Source organism: Necator americanus, chromosome II (genome assembly GCF_031761385.1).
Source record: "Necator americanus strain Aroian chromosome II, whole genome shotgun sequence".
In the NCBI taxonomy this organism is placed as follows: Eukaryota; Metazoa; Nematoda; class Chromadorea; order Rhabditida; family Ancylostomatidae; genus Necator; species Necator americanus.
In genome coordinates, this window is record NC_087372.1 from 40893080 (window position 1) to 40910191 (window position 17112).

The 17112-nt window shown below is 38.7% G+C and overlaps 3 protein-coding genes across 5 annotated transcripts; 1 reads left to right on the plus strand and 2 right to left on the minus strand.

Annotated features, from left to right (window-relative positions):
- Positions 1 to 420: 420 nt before the first annotated feature.
- Positions 421 to 6819, minus strand: RB195_020947 (uncharacterized protein; the record flags this gene model as incomplete). Of its 2 annotated transcripts, XM_064189513.1 has the most annotated exons (12): positions 421 to 513; positions 763 to 856; positions 1008 to 1093; positions 1845 to 1955; positions 2071 to 2202; positions 3492 to 3614; positions 3696 to 3748; positions 3847 to 3898; positions 3965 to 4005; positions 4085 to 4127; positions 5971 to 6055; positions 6698 to 6819. In XM_064189513.1, 12 exons carry the CDS (start codon positions 6817 to 6819, stop codon positions 421 to 423), a joined length of 1035 nt encoding a protein of 344 aa, XP_064045393.1. The 2 variants fall into 2 exon arrangements, with proteins under 2 accessions (XP_064045393.1, XP_064045394.1); XM_064189512.1 differs by lacking the exons at positions 763 to 856; positions 1008 to 1093; positions 4085 to 4127; positions 5971 to 6055; positions 6698 to 6819 and adding an exon at positions 3342 to 3416 and having other exon boundaries at positions 3965 to 4021.
- Positions 5373 to 7787, plus strand: RB195_020948 (uncharacterized protein; the record flags this gene model as incomplete). The annotated part of the gene is made up of 4 exons (XM_064189514.1): positions 5373 to 5485; positions 6378 to 6489; positions 7147 to 7225; positions 7687 to 7787. The coding sequence occupies 4 exons, from the start codon at positions 5373 to 5375 to the stop codon at positions 7785 to 7787; spliced, it is 405 nt and encodes a 134-aa protein (XP_064045395.1).
- A 3174-nt stretch (positions 7788 to 10961) lies between these two features.
- On the minus strand, positions 10962 to 14200 carry RB195_020949 (uncharacterized protein; the record flags this gene model as incomplete). 2 transcript variants are annotated; one of them, XM_064189515.1, is made up of 10 exons in its annotated part: positions 10962 to 11054; positions 11149 to 11271; positions 11326 to 11376; positions 11442 to 11516; positions 11581 to 11697; positions 13152 to 13344; positions 13404 to 13477; positions 13597 to 13686; positions 13876 to 13980; positions 14057 to 14200. In XM_064189515.1, the coding sequence occupies 10 exons, from the start codon at positions 14198 to 14200 to the stop codon at positions 10962 to 10964; spliced, it is 1065 nt and encodes a 354-aa protein (XP_064045396.1). The 2 variants fall into 2 exon arrangements, with proteins under 2 accessions (XP_064045396.1, XP_064045397.1); XM_064189516.1 differs by having other exon boundaries at positions 14057 to 14167.
- Between the last annotated feature and the right edge of the window lie 2912 nt (positions 14201 to 17112).

The following is a 17112-nucleotide window of genomic DNA, read 5'->3' on the forward strand; positions in this document are numbered from 1 at the left end:
CATCTACGAGCGAGCGGTCGCAGATCGATAAGGTCTTCTTACCAATCTATTCGTGTGAAACTAATGAATAGTCTGCTGAAGGGAAAGGCGAGTGTACAAGGGTGCGTGTTTTAATGCACTTCATACGAAGAAAAGCTGTTCCTGTACCGCTTAAAACAACGATTAGGGAGAGATGAGCGGTACCATCTCGGATCCCGTAATCAACGACACCATCTCTAGCGTTTCCCGCTGATTTCTTACCACCACGTCAGATTCTTAGCATGCTGGCTTCAATAAACGGCTCATAAGTAAATTGAATTGTAATTTGTAATTTAAGTAAATTAATTGTGTGTAAAACATGGAATAAGAATTTTATGTTCAGCATGGCACAAAACAAAAATACGCTGGATATTCGTTCTATTTATAAGAAAAAAATCATCTCTACATTGTTTTACCGAATGACTCAAGCATTCTTTTCACTGCTTGATGATTGCAATGACCTTCTTCGGATAGAAACCATAAGCCAAACTTCTTCTGAAAAGTGAAAAAAAAAGCCGTAATAACAACTTGTGATCGCTCGTGATCGTGTTCAACTGGGTGAACGCATTTGCGAGAGAGCACAGGAAAAGAGGAATCATGAGTCAAAAGGAGAATAAGCGCGCGTTGCGCCAGAATCGAGCACTCACTCGGTTGAACACATCTGACGGTTACTAGACATGTATCAGCAACGAATGAATCTTCACTTTTCACTGAAAGTGAATCGAAAATTTTGGGAATTGTTACCTGCCGATTTTCTTTTTTCTTCCTTCCGTTTATATTATTGTTATTGAGGATGTACGGGTGCAACAGATTCTTATCCGTGTCTGTCAAACCGAACCTTGAAAGTACTTTTAGTGGTTGAGTAGCGCTAGTGCTGTTTTTATTCCGATGAGAAATTAGATGCTTTCACAGTGAACACAGGGAAATATAAAACATTTGCTTGAGATTTGATTAATTTAACTGACAGCAAAAGGGTGAAATTTACTAACCACTTTCCATCGGACACGTCTTCATAGAGGAAGTTATCACAAATTACTCCACTGTGGCGTGTCATACATAAGTAATTGTAGTCAGCCTGATATATTCGTTTACAAAATAATGCATATGTAGGTGCCTAGATTTATATTTGACCTTCGTTCCCGTGGGTGAGATCAAAAAAGAGAGCAAATACTGGGTGCTTGCATATCATTTTTCCCACTTCTTATTCTTTCCATCCTGTGAGTTTCAAGGTTTTCTGTTCTGAGAGCTTCTGACAAAGACAATCAACGCCAATCTCTACATGAAACAGCTTTAGAAGATGGCCGATTAAGTTCTCTTTCTTTCTGCGTGAAGAAAGCTCTCTCACCACCTCCCTCCCTCCTCTCCTCTCCCTCCCACATAAACGTTCAAAACGCCCTGAAGTCGCACTGCTGCATGACAATGTGAGACTTCACGCGGCGGCACCTTCTGGAGGGCCTGAGCAGATCACCATGCTCCACCGTTCTTATGCCCAAGACTTTGCACCTTCGGACTATTACCTGCTCCGCGCCCTGAAATAGCATTTGCGTGAAGAAAGCTTTCGAAGACCTCGATGTCCTCAAGAATGTACTCAACGAGTTTTTCTTTCTTTTTTTCTGGAAAAAGAGCATTGAGATTTTCTTCGTCGAATGTTTACATACTGATAATGATGGTTTCTACATTTTTGATCCTTGATTCGTAATGATAAGATAGAAAAATCAGTTTTTTTTCAAAAGCGGGAAAAAAGTTATGTAAGGACTCAGAAATTCAAATTTTTCAGTTTTAAATTTAGGAATTTCGGGTAAACATTTGTAGTTATCACAACTGACCAAATTATCGACTCTGCCACGCCTTTGCATTTTTTGTAGAAGTTCCCTCAGGAGAGCTACTGTCGCTTCTGAGGTTTTCAGTAACATAGGGCTGTAGCCACGCCATATACCCTAGACATACGTATATAGCTGGGAATTTTGGCAGCACAATTCTCCTGTACTGTTCCTATGAGATCTTCGACACTTTACTTTATATTCTTAACTAATAAGTTTGGGAGTTTCTTACTATTCTTGCACCAGTGGCACTCAAAGGGGAAATTGCATCAATATCCTGACGAGAGGACATCTTTCGAAACATAGGGTTGGGATCTCTGAACCAAATCGAATCCGGTTCCAAAGCAATGACCTCCACAGAATTCTAAAATGTATAAATGGTGAGAAATTCGGAGAGTGGATGGAGAGAGTATAAAACTGACCCTGATTAAGTTCAGTAGCAAATATGTTCGTAAGGAGCCGTAACCAGCGGATTTCTGGCTACTCCAGTATGAAATATTATTTTTGGGCTGCAGAGTCGTGCAGAACAGAGCCTAAGTTTAAGAAGAAAGCAGAGGTAGGTTGTCTAGAGGATTCGCACATACATTGATTGGAAAAATTTGAATTCATCCTCTCTTCTTTGACGCTGAAGATTAATTTGACGAATTAATTTAAGAATAGAAGCACACTCCGCTTTTGACTTGGTTTCCAAAGACATTTTTCTCTTTTTCCTTTTTTCTTTGAAATCCCCAGTCCTGTTTACGAGCGTATTTAGCTTTCCAAGGTTATTATTTTTAATATTCCGGTTCTTATTTCGGTTACAGTCGGCGTAAAATTTGTTGTAAAAGAATGAGAAATTGCTGCACTCTGTGCAGAGGTGCTAGCGCACACCTACACCGAGTACACCAAGCTTAACCTCGATTCACACCGTGATGGAATTGTTTTATTGATCAAAGATGAGATGATTCACTGTGACAAAAGGCATTTAAAATCATTACCCCTCGAATCTGGCATAGTATGGATTTTCGTTGGAGTATACCTATATCGAGTCGCAGATTATGAACACAGGCGTGGTTCCGCTCATCTCTCCCTGCATCGTTGTAAACAGGCGGCTTTGAAATGCAGTTCCTCACGACGTCCTCTATTGCAGCTCGTCACCCTTGAGCCCCGTCCCCGCCCGCGATTCGTCGAATGAAATGAACTTCTTATCGGGCGCCCAAATGGATTTTAAACTAAAACGCAGGCGGGGGCGGGGCGCAAGTCTGGCGCGTTGCAGTAGAGTTCGTCGTAATTTTTTAAAATTTTCGAATCGCATTTTCCAAGCAGTGCGCTTACAACGATACAGAAAAGGAAGAGATGAGCAAAACCACTCTTGTATTTATAATCTACTACCCGATATAGGTATACACCAACGAAAATCCATACCACGCCAGATTCGTGGGATAATGGCTTTAACTAGGAATTTAACGATGAATCAGGCTGAATCTCCGAGTTAAAAATTTGCTTTTCTCCAGGAAAACTAACCGTCCCCCACTTCCTGCGTATCATGGAGCAAGCGTTTTTCGAAGTTGTTACAATCATGAGACGTTCATGTGTACCCTAAAGTATCTCCAAAGAAAACTCATGCAAATTCATTACTTCTAAGAAAACCACATAACAAAGTAATATTGAAACCTCAAATGCAGCAGTATTGCAAAGCCAATTTAACGCCAAATATTTGTACGCTTCACTGAACATCATGAAATACACTGGTGATCCAGATTCGTCGACTATTTCCTTAGCTCGATCCACAATACTCTGAATATCAAATTTTTACGGAACCTTTCCTTTTTATTTTTCTAGTAATAACCTCTTTTTTTTGCGATTCACATTACTTACTGTGACAATGTAAGCATCGAGTTCCGGTAACCCATACGCAAAATATCCGGATTCTTGAACAGATCATTGTTAAGCATGTAGGAATTTCAAGATTTTAACAAAAAAGGCTTCTTGAATCAGCGAAATGTACTACTTGTTTTCTCAAACATACCGTAGTAGGAATACTTCTTAGGGTTAGGCAGAGCAGCGCTCCCATCTTCCCCCTAAGTATTAATAGATTCAGTTATTGATGTAGGGATAATCAACGAAGAGGATTTTTCCTCACCAACTTCGTCTGATCTCGATCCCAGTGCAAGCGTTACGTTTTTATCTGGAAGGATAGTCATCTTTTTAACAAAAAAATCTTTTGTTCATAACAAAAAAAAAACAAAGCATATACTCAAACTTACTTCTTTCAATCTTCAAAAATTCGTCGTTAAGCGCAGATGATTTCTGCAAATTTTATAATTTCATTGATAACTTCTGTGGCTATTGAGCAAAGGTCTTAAGTTCTCTCGGATAAAATCGTTAGCTAAAACAAGTTTGTTTGTTTTTATGATGCGAGGTCGTATCCGTTTCTGCCGGAAATGCGATAAATCGTCAAATCGATGAAAATTGGCCAAACTCAGCTATTCATATGGATTAACTACATACATAGTTTTTGGAGGTTTTTATAATGTTTTTGTGATAGACTGTTTCCTTTGGACTCTCTATAAGAATGAGGGAATTTTTCCATCAAAAATATCTCTCAGTGCTGAGCTCTACGACTAGTAGGATGAAGTGAAAAGGGTGGACTGTAAAAACTGTTGTGTACTAATGTCTAGTGCAACTCGAATCGCCGAGATTCTACTTCTGTTTCAAAGATGTGGGCGACTTTGTTGATATAGTGAGGAGAAAAATATTTTCTTATAGTCTGTTATGTACAAAAAGCTAAACTTCTCTACAAAACTTGTCCGAAGTGCTGCATTTATGGGAGCTACTGTCGTGTTTATGTAGAAAATCAAGGGAAATAAATATTCAATATTTGCTTTCATAAAAGATTTTTTTGATTTAAAACTACTCCGAGAAAGATTGCGCTCGTATAGTTTTGGAGTTGACAGTGAATCTCAACAACGGCGGTCACTAATTGCTCCACAAAAGAATTCTGCATTGCCCTAAAGGTCGCTCATATTTGTTTTTTCAAACGCATTTTTTAATTTAGTTTTTTGTTCACCAAACTACAGAATATAGTTAAAGGTAGCGTACTGGGAAATTTACGTAGTAGGGAAACCGTAGAGTTCGAGTTGTGGATTACGGAAACCATCGTGGCTCCGCTCTTCCTCTCCTAGAAATCTACTCAGCAGCCCATGCAAATAAAACCAATGAACAGATTGATGATGGGATCGGAGCGTGCGCAAAGCTGCATGTTCTAGCGTGTCTCGTAGGAAATAAATCAATTCCCACGACGCTTTAGACTTTAGGATGAGTAGGAGGAATTGAACTGACCCACGCTCGTTTCCGTGGGTTTCCGTAATCTACACCCCAAACTCTACGTTTTCCCTGGGTTTCCGTACTAGGTCACGTTCCGTTTTCCGATTTCCGCACGTCGTGATACGCGTTGTCTTTGCGAAGATCATATGGATGGTCTCGGAAGTAGCTAAATTGTTCGTCAACGTTGTCTTTGCTTACTTTTCTGGGTTACTTGATAGGTGGAGAAGTATGGTTGGGTCAAAACGACGTGAAACACCGACCTTTGCGTATGCGGCCGCGCTCGGAAGCGGTGTGGTGGAGACGGTTGGAATTGTGGTGGGACCGTGGCGAACCGTGGCGAGGTAAGTGACGTTAGCGAGGATCTTTACACGATCCCAACCGCTACGCACCATCGCTTCGCTTCGAGCGCAGCCGCTTGCGCAACTGTCCGTGCCTCATGTCGTTTTGACCCGACTATAAGGAACATATTTATGATCCACTGTCACCATTCCAGTCTTGAACATTCAAAGGTTTTCTTCTTCTTGTTGAAATACTTACGTAATTACTGCATTTCTGCAGGAATGAAGGGAAAATCCGTAATGTAAGGCGGATTTGTGAGTTTTTGTGCTCGCGCCGCGGTCCTACGAGCAAACATATTCGCGGGGGACTGTACACCTCCATACTTTTCGGAAAATTTTGTCCTTCACTTTAGTTTCCAATTAATTAATTTAATTAAAATCAAAATTAAATTAATCAATTAATTATTTCCAATTTTTAATTAGCAAAATAAAATACCTAATTATAGTCAGTTTCAATTTATTTTCTCTCTTTTTAAAGGTGAACTCACATGAACGAGATTTCTCGAAGTTATCTTCTCGACTAATTTGATACTGTGTTCACCTAGGTGTATTAGTATGAAAATGAGTGCACCGCTGTAGAGGAGGTGAAGAATCAAGGATTTGGACGTGCAAACGCGACCTGAATGCTATACGGTAAACACAGTGGCGGAAATGATAGAAGGTGGAAAACCGTGGAAAACTTCATTTGCATCATCTTCATTTGCACTGTTTCTCGATTCTTACATTGTTTTGCTTTGGGCATGTCAATAGTTCAAATATCTGAGGTTTCAAGCAAGAAAGTGCTGCGCAAAAGAATAAATCTGAAACGAGAGGCCGGAAAATTTACGTAGTAATAACAGAAAAAATTCAAACGAATGAACATCTTGATATATATTATGTAAGTATTTATGTGCAGGTGTAGTGAAAACACCGAGAAATTGGTAAACGTACACATAGATGTGGGCCGAGATAACGGATCATGTACCAGTTTCGACAGTTCTGTGAGAGTGTGGGAAAAGGAAACAAAGGTGAATAACGTCTAAAGATCATCTTATTTCTTTTTAGGTGGAGGGAGGTTGCATCCGATCGTTTTTCTGTCTGTTAACTAATTATTTCAATTATTTGACGCTTTCAAAAAGGTTGAAGCCGAAGCTTTGGCATTAAAAATCAGTTCAATGCATAACTCAAAGAAACCTCTTAATTTCTGCCTTTTTTTCATAATCATGAATAACATACGTCTGAGAAGATGGAGAACAGCAAAGGCGTAGTTCACCTACGCGATGCCGTAGCATGAACGCGTTGCCGCCGATTGATAAATATCGATCGAGCGCTGTGGCACGGCATTGCAGCGGCGGCATCGCAGGCGACGGAAGGTCGAGTTTGCCGCCGCACTATGATACCGTAACGAAATTGGGCTTCAAACAGCTAATAGAACTACTTTTTTGAGTTGAAATGTGCTTAATTAACTCTATGGGCGGTTTTCGACGCTTTGAGAGAGGATCGAAGGTAACGTTGTCGCGTTTCTCAAAAAACGGAAGGAACGGGGGCTGAGACTATTTACTGTACTGGATTTTAATGGTATCCTAAGTGTTTTGAGGAAGTACTTTTGCTCTTTTTTAGGTCTCTCCATCGTGCCTATTCAATGATCTGTGAGCTATCTATTCTCTATTTTCCCCGATTCTAAGCTACTGTATTCACTGTTTTCATTCTACTGGCAACATTCCAACAGTGTTCATATGGTTGAAAGCGATCCTGGACTGTCTGGTAGGATTTAAATTTTTCCTGAGATGAGTAGGTTTCTCTCGCCGCATTCGCGCTTAGGGCGTATTTGATTTTTCTTTGTTTTTTTTTCGTCGTTCTTTTTCGTTGTTCTTCCTTTTTATTTGTTTTTTTTCACATCGTTTTGCGCCGAACTTAACGAATGTTCCTTCCATCACACTGAGTTCAGCCTTTAGTATGCTTTTTGGAACCGTCATCAAATGAATATCGCGTCTACAAGTATTCATTCTGTTGCTTATGTTGAATTGTTTCAAAATGAGTACTATGGGCTCCTTAATCCAATTCATTTCTTCATTGATTCATTGATTTTGCCCTAACCATCTTGAGCTGCTGTTTCAGCAGTTGGAACGGCGGCCAAGCATGGGGAAAAAATAGTGTGATTGAGATCCGTCGATAAGGTCGGCATGTTTTTTATTTAGGATTTCTTTTGCATGTTTTTCTTTAAGGATTTCTTTTGCATGTTTCATGGACTCTACCCGTCGTTGAACGCGCTCATCCTAGGTTAGGGCGTCCTGTTGTTGGAATTCGAGATCAAGCCGCGCGTTAACTGCGAACATTTTCCTCTTGTTTTAAATTTCTACTGTGAAAAAAAGAGATAGTCGATAATGTCTGATATTAATAGACCGAAGCCATAGGTGCGATACTGTGTGAGCTTTAGAAGAGTGATCACAAATATAACGTTGGCACTAAGCTTCCTATTTTCAAGAATAGCAGTGAAATTCAACGACAGTTACCGAAAACTAAACTACTATTGTCAGTAAATGTGGAATGTACGACAGTTTAATGAGCGTAGACGGTGCGGCTGACCTTTGGCCCGTTAATTCTGATATGAATGCTCCTCCATGCGTAATTTTTTGGCTAGAAGAGAGCGAAATGATTCTGTACATATACGTAGTAGTATCAGTTAGTATCGCACCAATGGTCCGAATGAGATTTCATACGTTTTTAGTTCACGTGAATAGTTGTACATCAGTCAATGAAAGTTCGTAATCCTAACGTCTTAGTCCCTTAAGTCATGGTTTTCATAAATTCTACTGATTTGATATATGATTGATTCGTCAAGAGTTATGTCTGAGTGCAATTACTTGGTCTCTTTCTTTACGAGGAATTATGTCATTTTCTTCTAATTCAGAAGTTGTAGGTGACAAAATCCATCATTGATAAGTGTAGAAAATTGCGGTGGAGGTTGTGTGCTGTATTGTACTGTACTAGTATTGATTAATCGTAGACGATAGTTTGACATAGATACGATGGTTCCTAGAAGGGACCTCAACCCGCTCAAATGCAGTAGATTTGGTGTTTCTTTTCCTTGTCTCTTGTGCTGGCGGCAAAAAAGTAACTCTGAGACCAAAACCCAAAGCCAGTAAGACGAATCAAATTGTAAGTTTAAAGTGAGTGTCCCAAAAAAGTGGGACCTATAGATTGGTACATTAGTTTTAATACGTATGAAATCTCATTCCATTAAGATTGAAGTATGTTCGTATCGTATTATCGTGTTCGTATCAATTTCTTTGTAGAGACTCTTTGTAGAGAACTGTATAACACTAATTTGCTGTTTCCCCACATATAAACTGTACCAAGTGTGAAGCAAGTAAAATTTATTAAAAAAAATAGCACACAACAAAGAAAACAGAACAATGCTAACAAACTACTGGTCCGCCGAAGGCGTGAAAAATCTTAAATACATACTGTATCTTCGAAAAAGCCTTACCGACAGCTGCAGCTGTCATAAGGGAGGTGGTAAATGATTGGCTTGTCGAAGAGTACAGTAAACGCAGGAAAACTGATAAACAGGGAGTTCTAAAATTTTGAACACTGAGGATTATCGTATATTAATGCATACGTAAGTAGCTGCAAACATCTTCATCCTTCTCATTATCCTCTCATTGTTGTGGACTTTTATGTTATTGTGCTAGACTTTTCGGGGCTAGGAGGATGGACTTGGAGTGGATGTGTGGTAAACAGCGTTACCGTGTTGCTCGGAGCATAAATTAGGTATTTTTACCCCTTCCTTCCACCCCCTAAAAACCTCCCTTCTCTATTGCAATTGTGCCTACCCTTGGACTGCATTGTCCATGTCGTCGTGTCGTACAACCAATTTATTTCGGTTCGGTTTTCAGAAGATGTAGGTTGTAGATGGTTCTCACTCGTAACTGTATGGTGAGTAGTCTCACCGGGAGTAGTCTCCCAGGGAGTAGCCTCCCACTCGTAGACGTAAGAATAGGTCCGGACGTAGAGCGTATGCGTTCAAATTTTTTGGGATGCTGCTTTTTTCTTGGTTTAGCTAACTAAGTTGGGGATTCCCTGCTTCATTGGCTTTAGGCACAGTTGCGATCTCCTTCCGATGATTGGGCTGTCGTTTTGAGTTCTGATGTTATGGAGGCATAACAGACGGATTACTGTGTTCATCCTGACCCATGTACCCAACTCTGTAATAAAAACTGCGAAACTTGTACAATAAACTGTAAACATGAACTTCTACAACTTCTATTAACTTCTTCTGTACTTTAACTTTTACAGATCTCTGGGACTAGATTATTGTGAATGAAAGGACTGCAAAAATAATAGTTCAGCTGCTTATTCTTCGAGATTTTTTAACTACATATCATTAGTGGTACCATAAGTAATCAATTATTTCAGTGGCAATGAAAAAACGGATTTACTTCCATTTAATTTCATCTTTAGTCGACTATGCCATCTCCATCCGTTATCCAGGACCTTTTGCCATTATTCTGCTAGAGTTTCAATACCCTATCCATTAAATTTCGTTTTCTTTGAAAAAATATTATTCTTGGTGAAGTGAGCTCGCACTTCATCGGTATTTTTGAAATTTTTATTCTTCAGGGAATGTTCCATCGATAGGAATAAATGAAAGATGGTGCTACGTGTAGACATTATTAGGGTTCTGGTAAAAACTCCCAGCTTAGCTGCCTTTTTTTTTCTTGGGTTAATCGTGGTACGTGTGGCCTGACATTACTGTGTTGCAACAGATGCGGAACCCCTATACTCTGCCTGTAAACCTTTCCCATTTCTTGGCGATTTCTTTGGACTGTTGACCAAGTACCCTGAGCAGTGTTTTGTATTTCCTGAATTCTCAGTTTGGGATCAGTTTCCAGAAGTTCAGTTTAAAGCACCGTTATGAAATTCAACAGAGCGTCCTCCTCGATCGCTATCAGACAAGTCAAAATCAAATCCTGGAAAATTTTATAAACCAGCGTTGGCACTTATTGACTTTCAATACATCACCATACACATCAAAAATGTTCTTTGCTGCACACGTCGCATTAACACCCCATCGAAAATGAAAGAGCATGCAATGACGTAAACTTTCTTCAGTCGGTTGATTTTCCGTGCAATAAAAACGTTTGAATTAAACAAGAACAATATAGAATATTTACAGATGTACAATTTTTATACGTCTTAAACAATATACCTTAATTACGTGCAGTATAAAACAGAACCAGAAATGAAAAGAAGCAGGAAAAATTCTTTACCTATTCTCTCTACCAGGAAATTCGTACATATGTATCCACTATTCTTCATCTATTCTCATTACAAAGGAAATTTATACAATAGATACCCTAAAATCGCTCAACAAGAACATACTAGGCCGAGGAACCTCTTCAAAAGCATATGCTATGGCTAGTAAACATATTTTTGTGAAGTATTTACATTTCCATTTCTTAATTCATACGAAGAAATAAAATAAAATTGTCCGTTATCACCTTCTTAGATCCTCGACATTCAGTTTCAACTCCACAGTACGATCTATGAAAAATCGACCTCTAGGCGATACGTTGGCCTCTCCAGAAATCTGGAAGAATAGATAATACGCTCATTTCGTGCAGAGTTAGCCATCCAGAACAGAAAAAAACCCGATTTTTTCCCTGCAACGTTGGTCAACTTACTCTTCCGGGGGCGATTTTAACCGCATCGTTTTTGAGAGGCACCGAAACTGTAGTACGTGTAGTTGTTATCGTTGCACTTTCGGGTTTCTTGGAGACTGGTGGCTTCTCAGACTTTTCAAGGCCCTCAAAAGAAATCTGAGTGACGGAAGAAGTTATATAGCAATTTCTAAAACTCACAGTGCCATTCTCTGTAGCTGACAACCCATCCACTTGTGTTTCATTTCGAATCTGCAAAATGAAGAGATTATATTTAAAATATTCGAATTATAAGAACAAAAGTTTTTTGAGAAAACCTGGCCGCCTTCTGTATCCAGTTTTTCTGAAGAGTATTCGAGGTAGTCGTTTTTATCGTCTTCAGCTTTCCCAACCTGGAACCTTTCAGCTTTCTGAAGGTCAGACGAAACAGAGCAGAATCCTCGTGCAGTCCCCTACCTCATCAATAACGTACTCCAGATCGCCGGTTTCACCATGTGTTTGCGTAATTCTTCGTTGTTCTGCTAATTTCTTCTCTTCCTGTTCCCTTCGCTTTTGGTATTCGAGACGCGCTGCCTGAAAATTACGTATCGTCACCTTTTTATGCTCTCTTGCACTATATTGCTTCCTTGTTCGAAGAACAGCTCGGAAATCGATTACAATATCTTGTTATGAATAACACATTTGATTATAATACTTTGAATGATAATGTTTTAATCACTACCCTGGTGAAAAGAGAAAAAAGTAAGAACTATTCTTCATTTACTTCCCATCTGTCCTTGTGCTCTACAACAGCGGTAAGGACTGAGGTTTTCCAGGGAAGATTAACACCATCAACCTCAAGGATCCCTAACATTCTTCCATTTACTTGTCTTATTCAGCAAGGGAGTGTACGTATTCACAAGCTCTAAGAGAGCTGTAGGAAAAAGAGAATAGATCCATGGAGAAAATGAAATTTGTTTTCGTCGTGGTTTTCATTGCAATACGAGTACATAGCTGAAACTTTCTTCTTCCTTCTTCAAATTGTTTCCGTAACTGTCTCTGTAGTAGTCTAAACAAACCTTTCTGTCAACTTTTCATAAGTTGTTATCATCAAAATCCAAAAAAATGACTAAAGTCATGTTTAGTAGTAAATACAAAGTTTTTAAGCTCAAAACTCGCTAAATTGCTTTACTCTAAAAAATCTGTCCCATTTGATCTTTGAAATGCCTTTAGGTAAATACAATCAGAGTTTGCTCATTCATGCGGTGACTAAAGATTGAAGACTGCCTTGAAATTACATTTGGGACCAAATGTTATTATTTATCATTTGATAAAATTTTCAGAAAAAGGAGCCTCAAATGTTAAAAAGTTTAACATGTAGCACTGAGAAAAAAATTGATTTCTCGTGCGCTTAACAGGTCGAATATTCCGAATATTTTAGATCGAATACATCGATTGCTCGGGGATATTTTCAGAATTTCGAATATCCGAAGAAACCTCGCAACTGTCTCAACCATACAACAAAAAAAGCTGATTTCTCAAACCCATAAGCACCTATGCATGAAATGTTGGTTCCACATCATTCATAAAAGCACTGTCGGGCCCGATTTTCGCAATAGAAGTGCCTGATCTTCGCTGTTTACATGATAATCCGATAATATAATGCCCTCATGTTGTCTAAAATCTGCTATTTTTGTGCACGCACTCGAAAAAAAAACCCTGAGAAAAACTCGCACGGATATGTTTTAAAAACTTGCAGAATCCTGAAACGCATAGCTCTTTTGCTCGCTTTGGGAACGGACTGATCAAAATCAAAGTTTGATCATGTTTACATGTTCACGTATCTCAAAGGTCAAAAAATCCCCAAAAAATGAAAAAAAAAAGAATCCGAACGAAATACAAACATCGCAGGCATCGCTATTCGCTACGATGTAAACGATATATACAATATATGTGTTGAAGTCGAATTTATTAGGTGAAACTGTGAACAATTTGGGTTAAAAAAACATAACAATCACACAACACGCTAATGATTACTATGCATGTACCTCGGTTTTTATATTTTCAACTTCTTCGTTCTTCTTCCGCTCCTCCTCCTCCTTTTTTCGTTTCGATGCCTCTTCACGTTCCTTCTTTTCGTTCTCTTCCTGTTTTTTTAATTCTTTTTCTTTATCGGGACACATTTTCTCGTCCACACATATCTTCGTAACGTCGTCATCTTGAAGTCGTTTTAATGTGACCCTGAAGTCCAATTTCTACGAAAATGGATAGGTTGTTCAACTAATGGGTTAAGATGGTACTTATTGATCAGTTCACAGACATTTCCATCATCAAGAGACGTCTGGTTGTATTTCCAACACTCATCCAGCATATTCTTAAAATAAGCACTACAAATAATTTTTGTGATAGTTTCTGATAGTAGGGTTAACCTGCAGAAAGCAATTAACACGCAACCATGCCATAATAAGTGAGAGATATTGCTGAAAAATATACCTGCTCAAAGTCCTTCTCCACTTGTTGTCGATATTTCAACTTTTCAATGACTGCTATGCAGAAATCGCACAAGTAATCGACAGGAATCACCTAAACGTCAAAGTTTCATGAACGATTCTTGAACATGGGAGAAGCGTGAGGATTGATTTTGAAAGTCTACTAAATATCTTTTCTTGACTTCCTTTTCCGCATGGTCGTATACATACTTTCGGCTGTCAAAGTTTGTATTGAATTTTGTAGGAAAGGAAAAATGTTGGGAGCATTTCTTTAAAGACATACCTCAAAGATTGTTCTTCGACTGGCGACAATTTCCGAACCGTTAACTTTAGTGAAATCCACCCGAAAATTTGTCCTTGGTTGGATAGTTGAGACAGCTGTTTCATCCTGAACAACAGTACTTCAAAACTCGTCAGGACCGAAAAGCACTGATCAGCGCCGAAAAGTCTACGAAAGCGCTAACCTCATAATCCACATCAATAGGTTTCTTGATGAAGTCACTAGACTCGACCTTCCCCTCTTTACCGTGAAATGAGTCAGACGGTACAATAGTTAGTGACTTTGCATTGATCATTACCAGTAAAGGGAGCACTAGTAATGGTATCATAGCAATTCTGAAAGAAACATTAACAGTTCAGCATCGAAAACACCGACGGAGGGGGTCATGCAGGTCATACATCCATAAAAATACGGGGGGTTCGACACTTCCTCTTTCTTCAACAGTAACGTCCTTGAAATAGAAAATCTATGAATTGAGGTCGCGTCAAATTTGTCCCAAGAATAACAATGTTAAACTACTGGTAACTCGTCTCCGAGTTGAGTGAAGAACGACAAGAACGACCAGTTTTATTGGCATTGCTTTTGCTACAAAACGAATCAACATTTAAAGCCAACCGGCTGACTGCGAGTACTTTGAACCGGTACCTTTCACTCTGCGAAGAGGAACGCTCAGCTCCCAGTTTTTGTGAGGGATAAGAGAAAAACACACTTTGTATCAGGAATGAGAAGCTAAAAATTCAGATTTCCTAATGAATCACTACATAGAAGTCATTCCAATTTTTGCAGGGACTTCTCGCCACGGTTAATCGAGGCCACCGTGTTCTACGTAGTAAAAAAAAGATTCTTACGTTGATTTTTGAGTCAGAGTTTGGGAGACAATATAAAAGTAATCTTAATAAAGCTAATCCCAATGCACATATGCTCCCAATTCTTCCCATTGCGTAAAGGGAGAGACGGGCAATCCTTCACATTGCGGGTTTAGTTTTTTTTTTTTTTTTTTTAGCATAGTTTGGAACTATAATACATCTGCTTTAAAGGATTTATGAATGGATATCTTTAAGGCTGAGGGAATATCTACTGAAGAAGCACGACAAATCTCTTCTTTCGAATGCAAATTTCGAATATTTCATTCTCTGGATATCTCCTATGATAAGGTTACCAGTTTAATTGAATTCGTAATGAAACGGTATTGATTAATAACAATCCAAAATCTGCGCGGAAAGGGAATGGCCGCTATTTATGTGGAATGAAAAACCTGTAGTCTCTTGTGTCAGTGGTCAGTCAGGAAAAAAAGCCATTTTGAGGGAAGGAGTGCCTTCACAGGTCAGCATGTGGTCTGATGATTCACAATGCGAGTTATAGAATGCTGGTTAGTAGTCAACAAACATATTGGGTGGAAAATTTCCAGATATTATCGATTTTCCGCAGAATAGTTGGTCTCGGATAATTCTTTAATCGTCTTGAAAATGTTGAGAATTGAAAACAATATTCGAAGAGATTTAATGCAAAGTTTTGAGCTTTCCAACCAAAAGATTTCCACTACAATAGAAGTTATCACAACAGTTCCTTCCTTAATTTTGATGATTGATGATGATTTTGATTAATTTCTGGTTTATAACTGCATCTCCGCCTGTATACAATAGGAAGATTCTTCTCGTACAAGCACATCTATAGGGTTTGAATACCAAAGAACTACATTCATGCATAGGTAGAGGCAAAGTAAGAATTCCTTACGTTTTTGTACAAATACGTCATTTTTCCAAAACGATAGAAGGAACCGAAGAATTACTGATGTAGCTATCAGAAGAACAGAAAAAAAATCTATCAGAAAAATTTCTAGAAGTGTCAGCAGCAAAATAAATGTGTCACATCTTGCACGCCGTTAAATAGGGCGCAAATAGCATCGAAGAACATCAATTGCGTAAACACGTACGGAGAAAAAGTGAACAGATTCAGGAAATGCCTGTGTAAATAACGTCATATGAAGAAAATTGAAAAAAAAAGTTATCGAAGGGGAGAATAGACCACGAAGGGGAGTAAAATCGCCTCAGATCACAATACGGACTATCAATGATATCTGTAACTGCAGGAGGAAGTGTAAGCGCAGATCTGCTATATACTACATACACAGGGAGATTCCTGTAAACAGTAGGGAACACCTCTCAAACAGTTTTTCTATATAATGTGGACACAAAAAGTGAGGGATTTCCGGTATTTGAAGGTAATGAAATTGGAATGCAGGATACAGCTGTGGAACTAGTCAGGCATTACTGGAATAGTAGTTGCAGAGTTGCTATCGTCATAGAACTCAATACAACGTATGATGTCGCAGAACGTAAGAAATGCAATTTTATACGACAGCCCACCGGTTTTCTTGATTCTTTTCGAGGTCATCGTCACTACAGTTAAGTAGGTTTTTGAATGAAAGGAGGTTGAAATGCAACGAACGAAGTTACACCATCAGTATTGTGAGTGAACTCATTTTAGGTGAGATCAGCAAACGAAAATTATCACATCTCTGCATTTTCATAAAAAATTCGCTGATTCGCTTTCTTCCTGTTTCTTTGTTTGTTCCTACCGAAATTTTTCATCCCTCAAACCTTCTTTTTATTGTATTTCTCGTAAAACAAAGAAAAAACCTCATAAATCACACCAAGTTTCCGACCTCGGTTCACTTATGTGGTTTTCTTGGATTATTTGCAAGAAAAGAAGAGTACATACTTGAATGCGAACAATGTTTCCACTCCGTCATTTTTCTAAAAACATTCAAAAATATTAGTCCTCCCACTTTCACCGTAACTAACCAAAATAGTAATGGTCTTCAGTTCGGAAACAAGGACTTTCTCTGTCTACATAGTTGCTCTCGGGTGAGATCAGAGGATTAGTTAATAAAGGAGATGTTTTGGAGCAAGGAACATTTTGGAGAAGCAAGAAATACTAGGGTTTTTTTATTATATACTATTGTGTGTTTAGTTTCAAATTAATTTGAGGATGGATGAGATCTTAGAGGGAAAAACAAGCGAATGGGGGATGAATAGGGAAGTGTAAAGACAGGAATTCTCCGGTTCTTTATTACTTTTTTTTACTTTACTTTATTACTATTACTAATTCTTCAAATGTCCCAGAGGAAGAAAAACCTAACCTAACTTTTTTTTTGCCAAACTATTCTACTCAAGAAAAGTACAAGGAAGAGTCTTAGAAGTTGAATGAGGAGCAATAAGTGCGGAAGTATGATCGTAC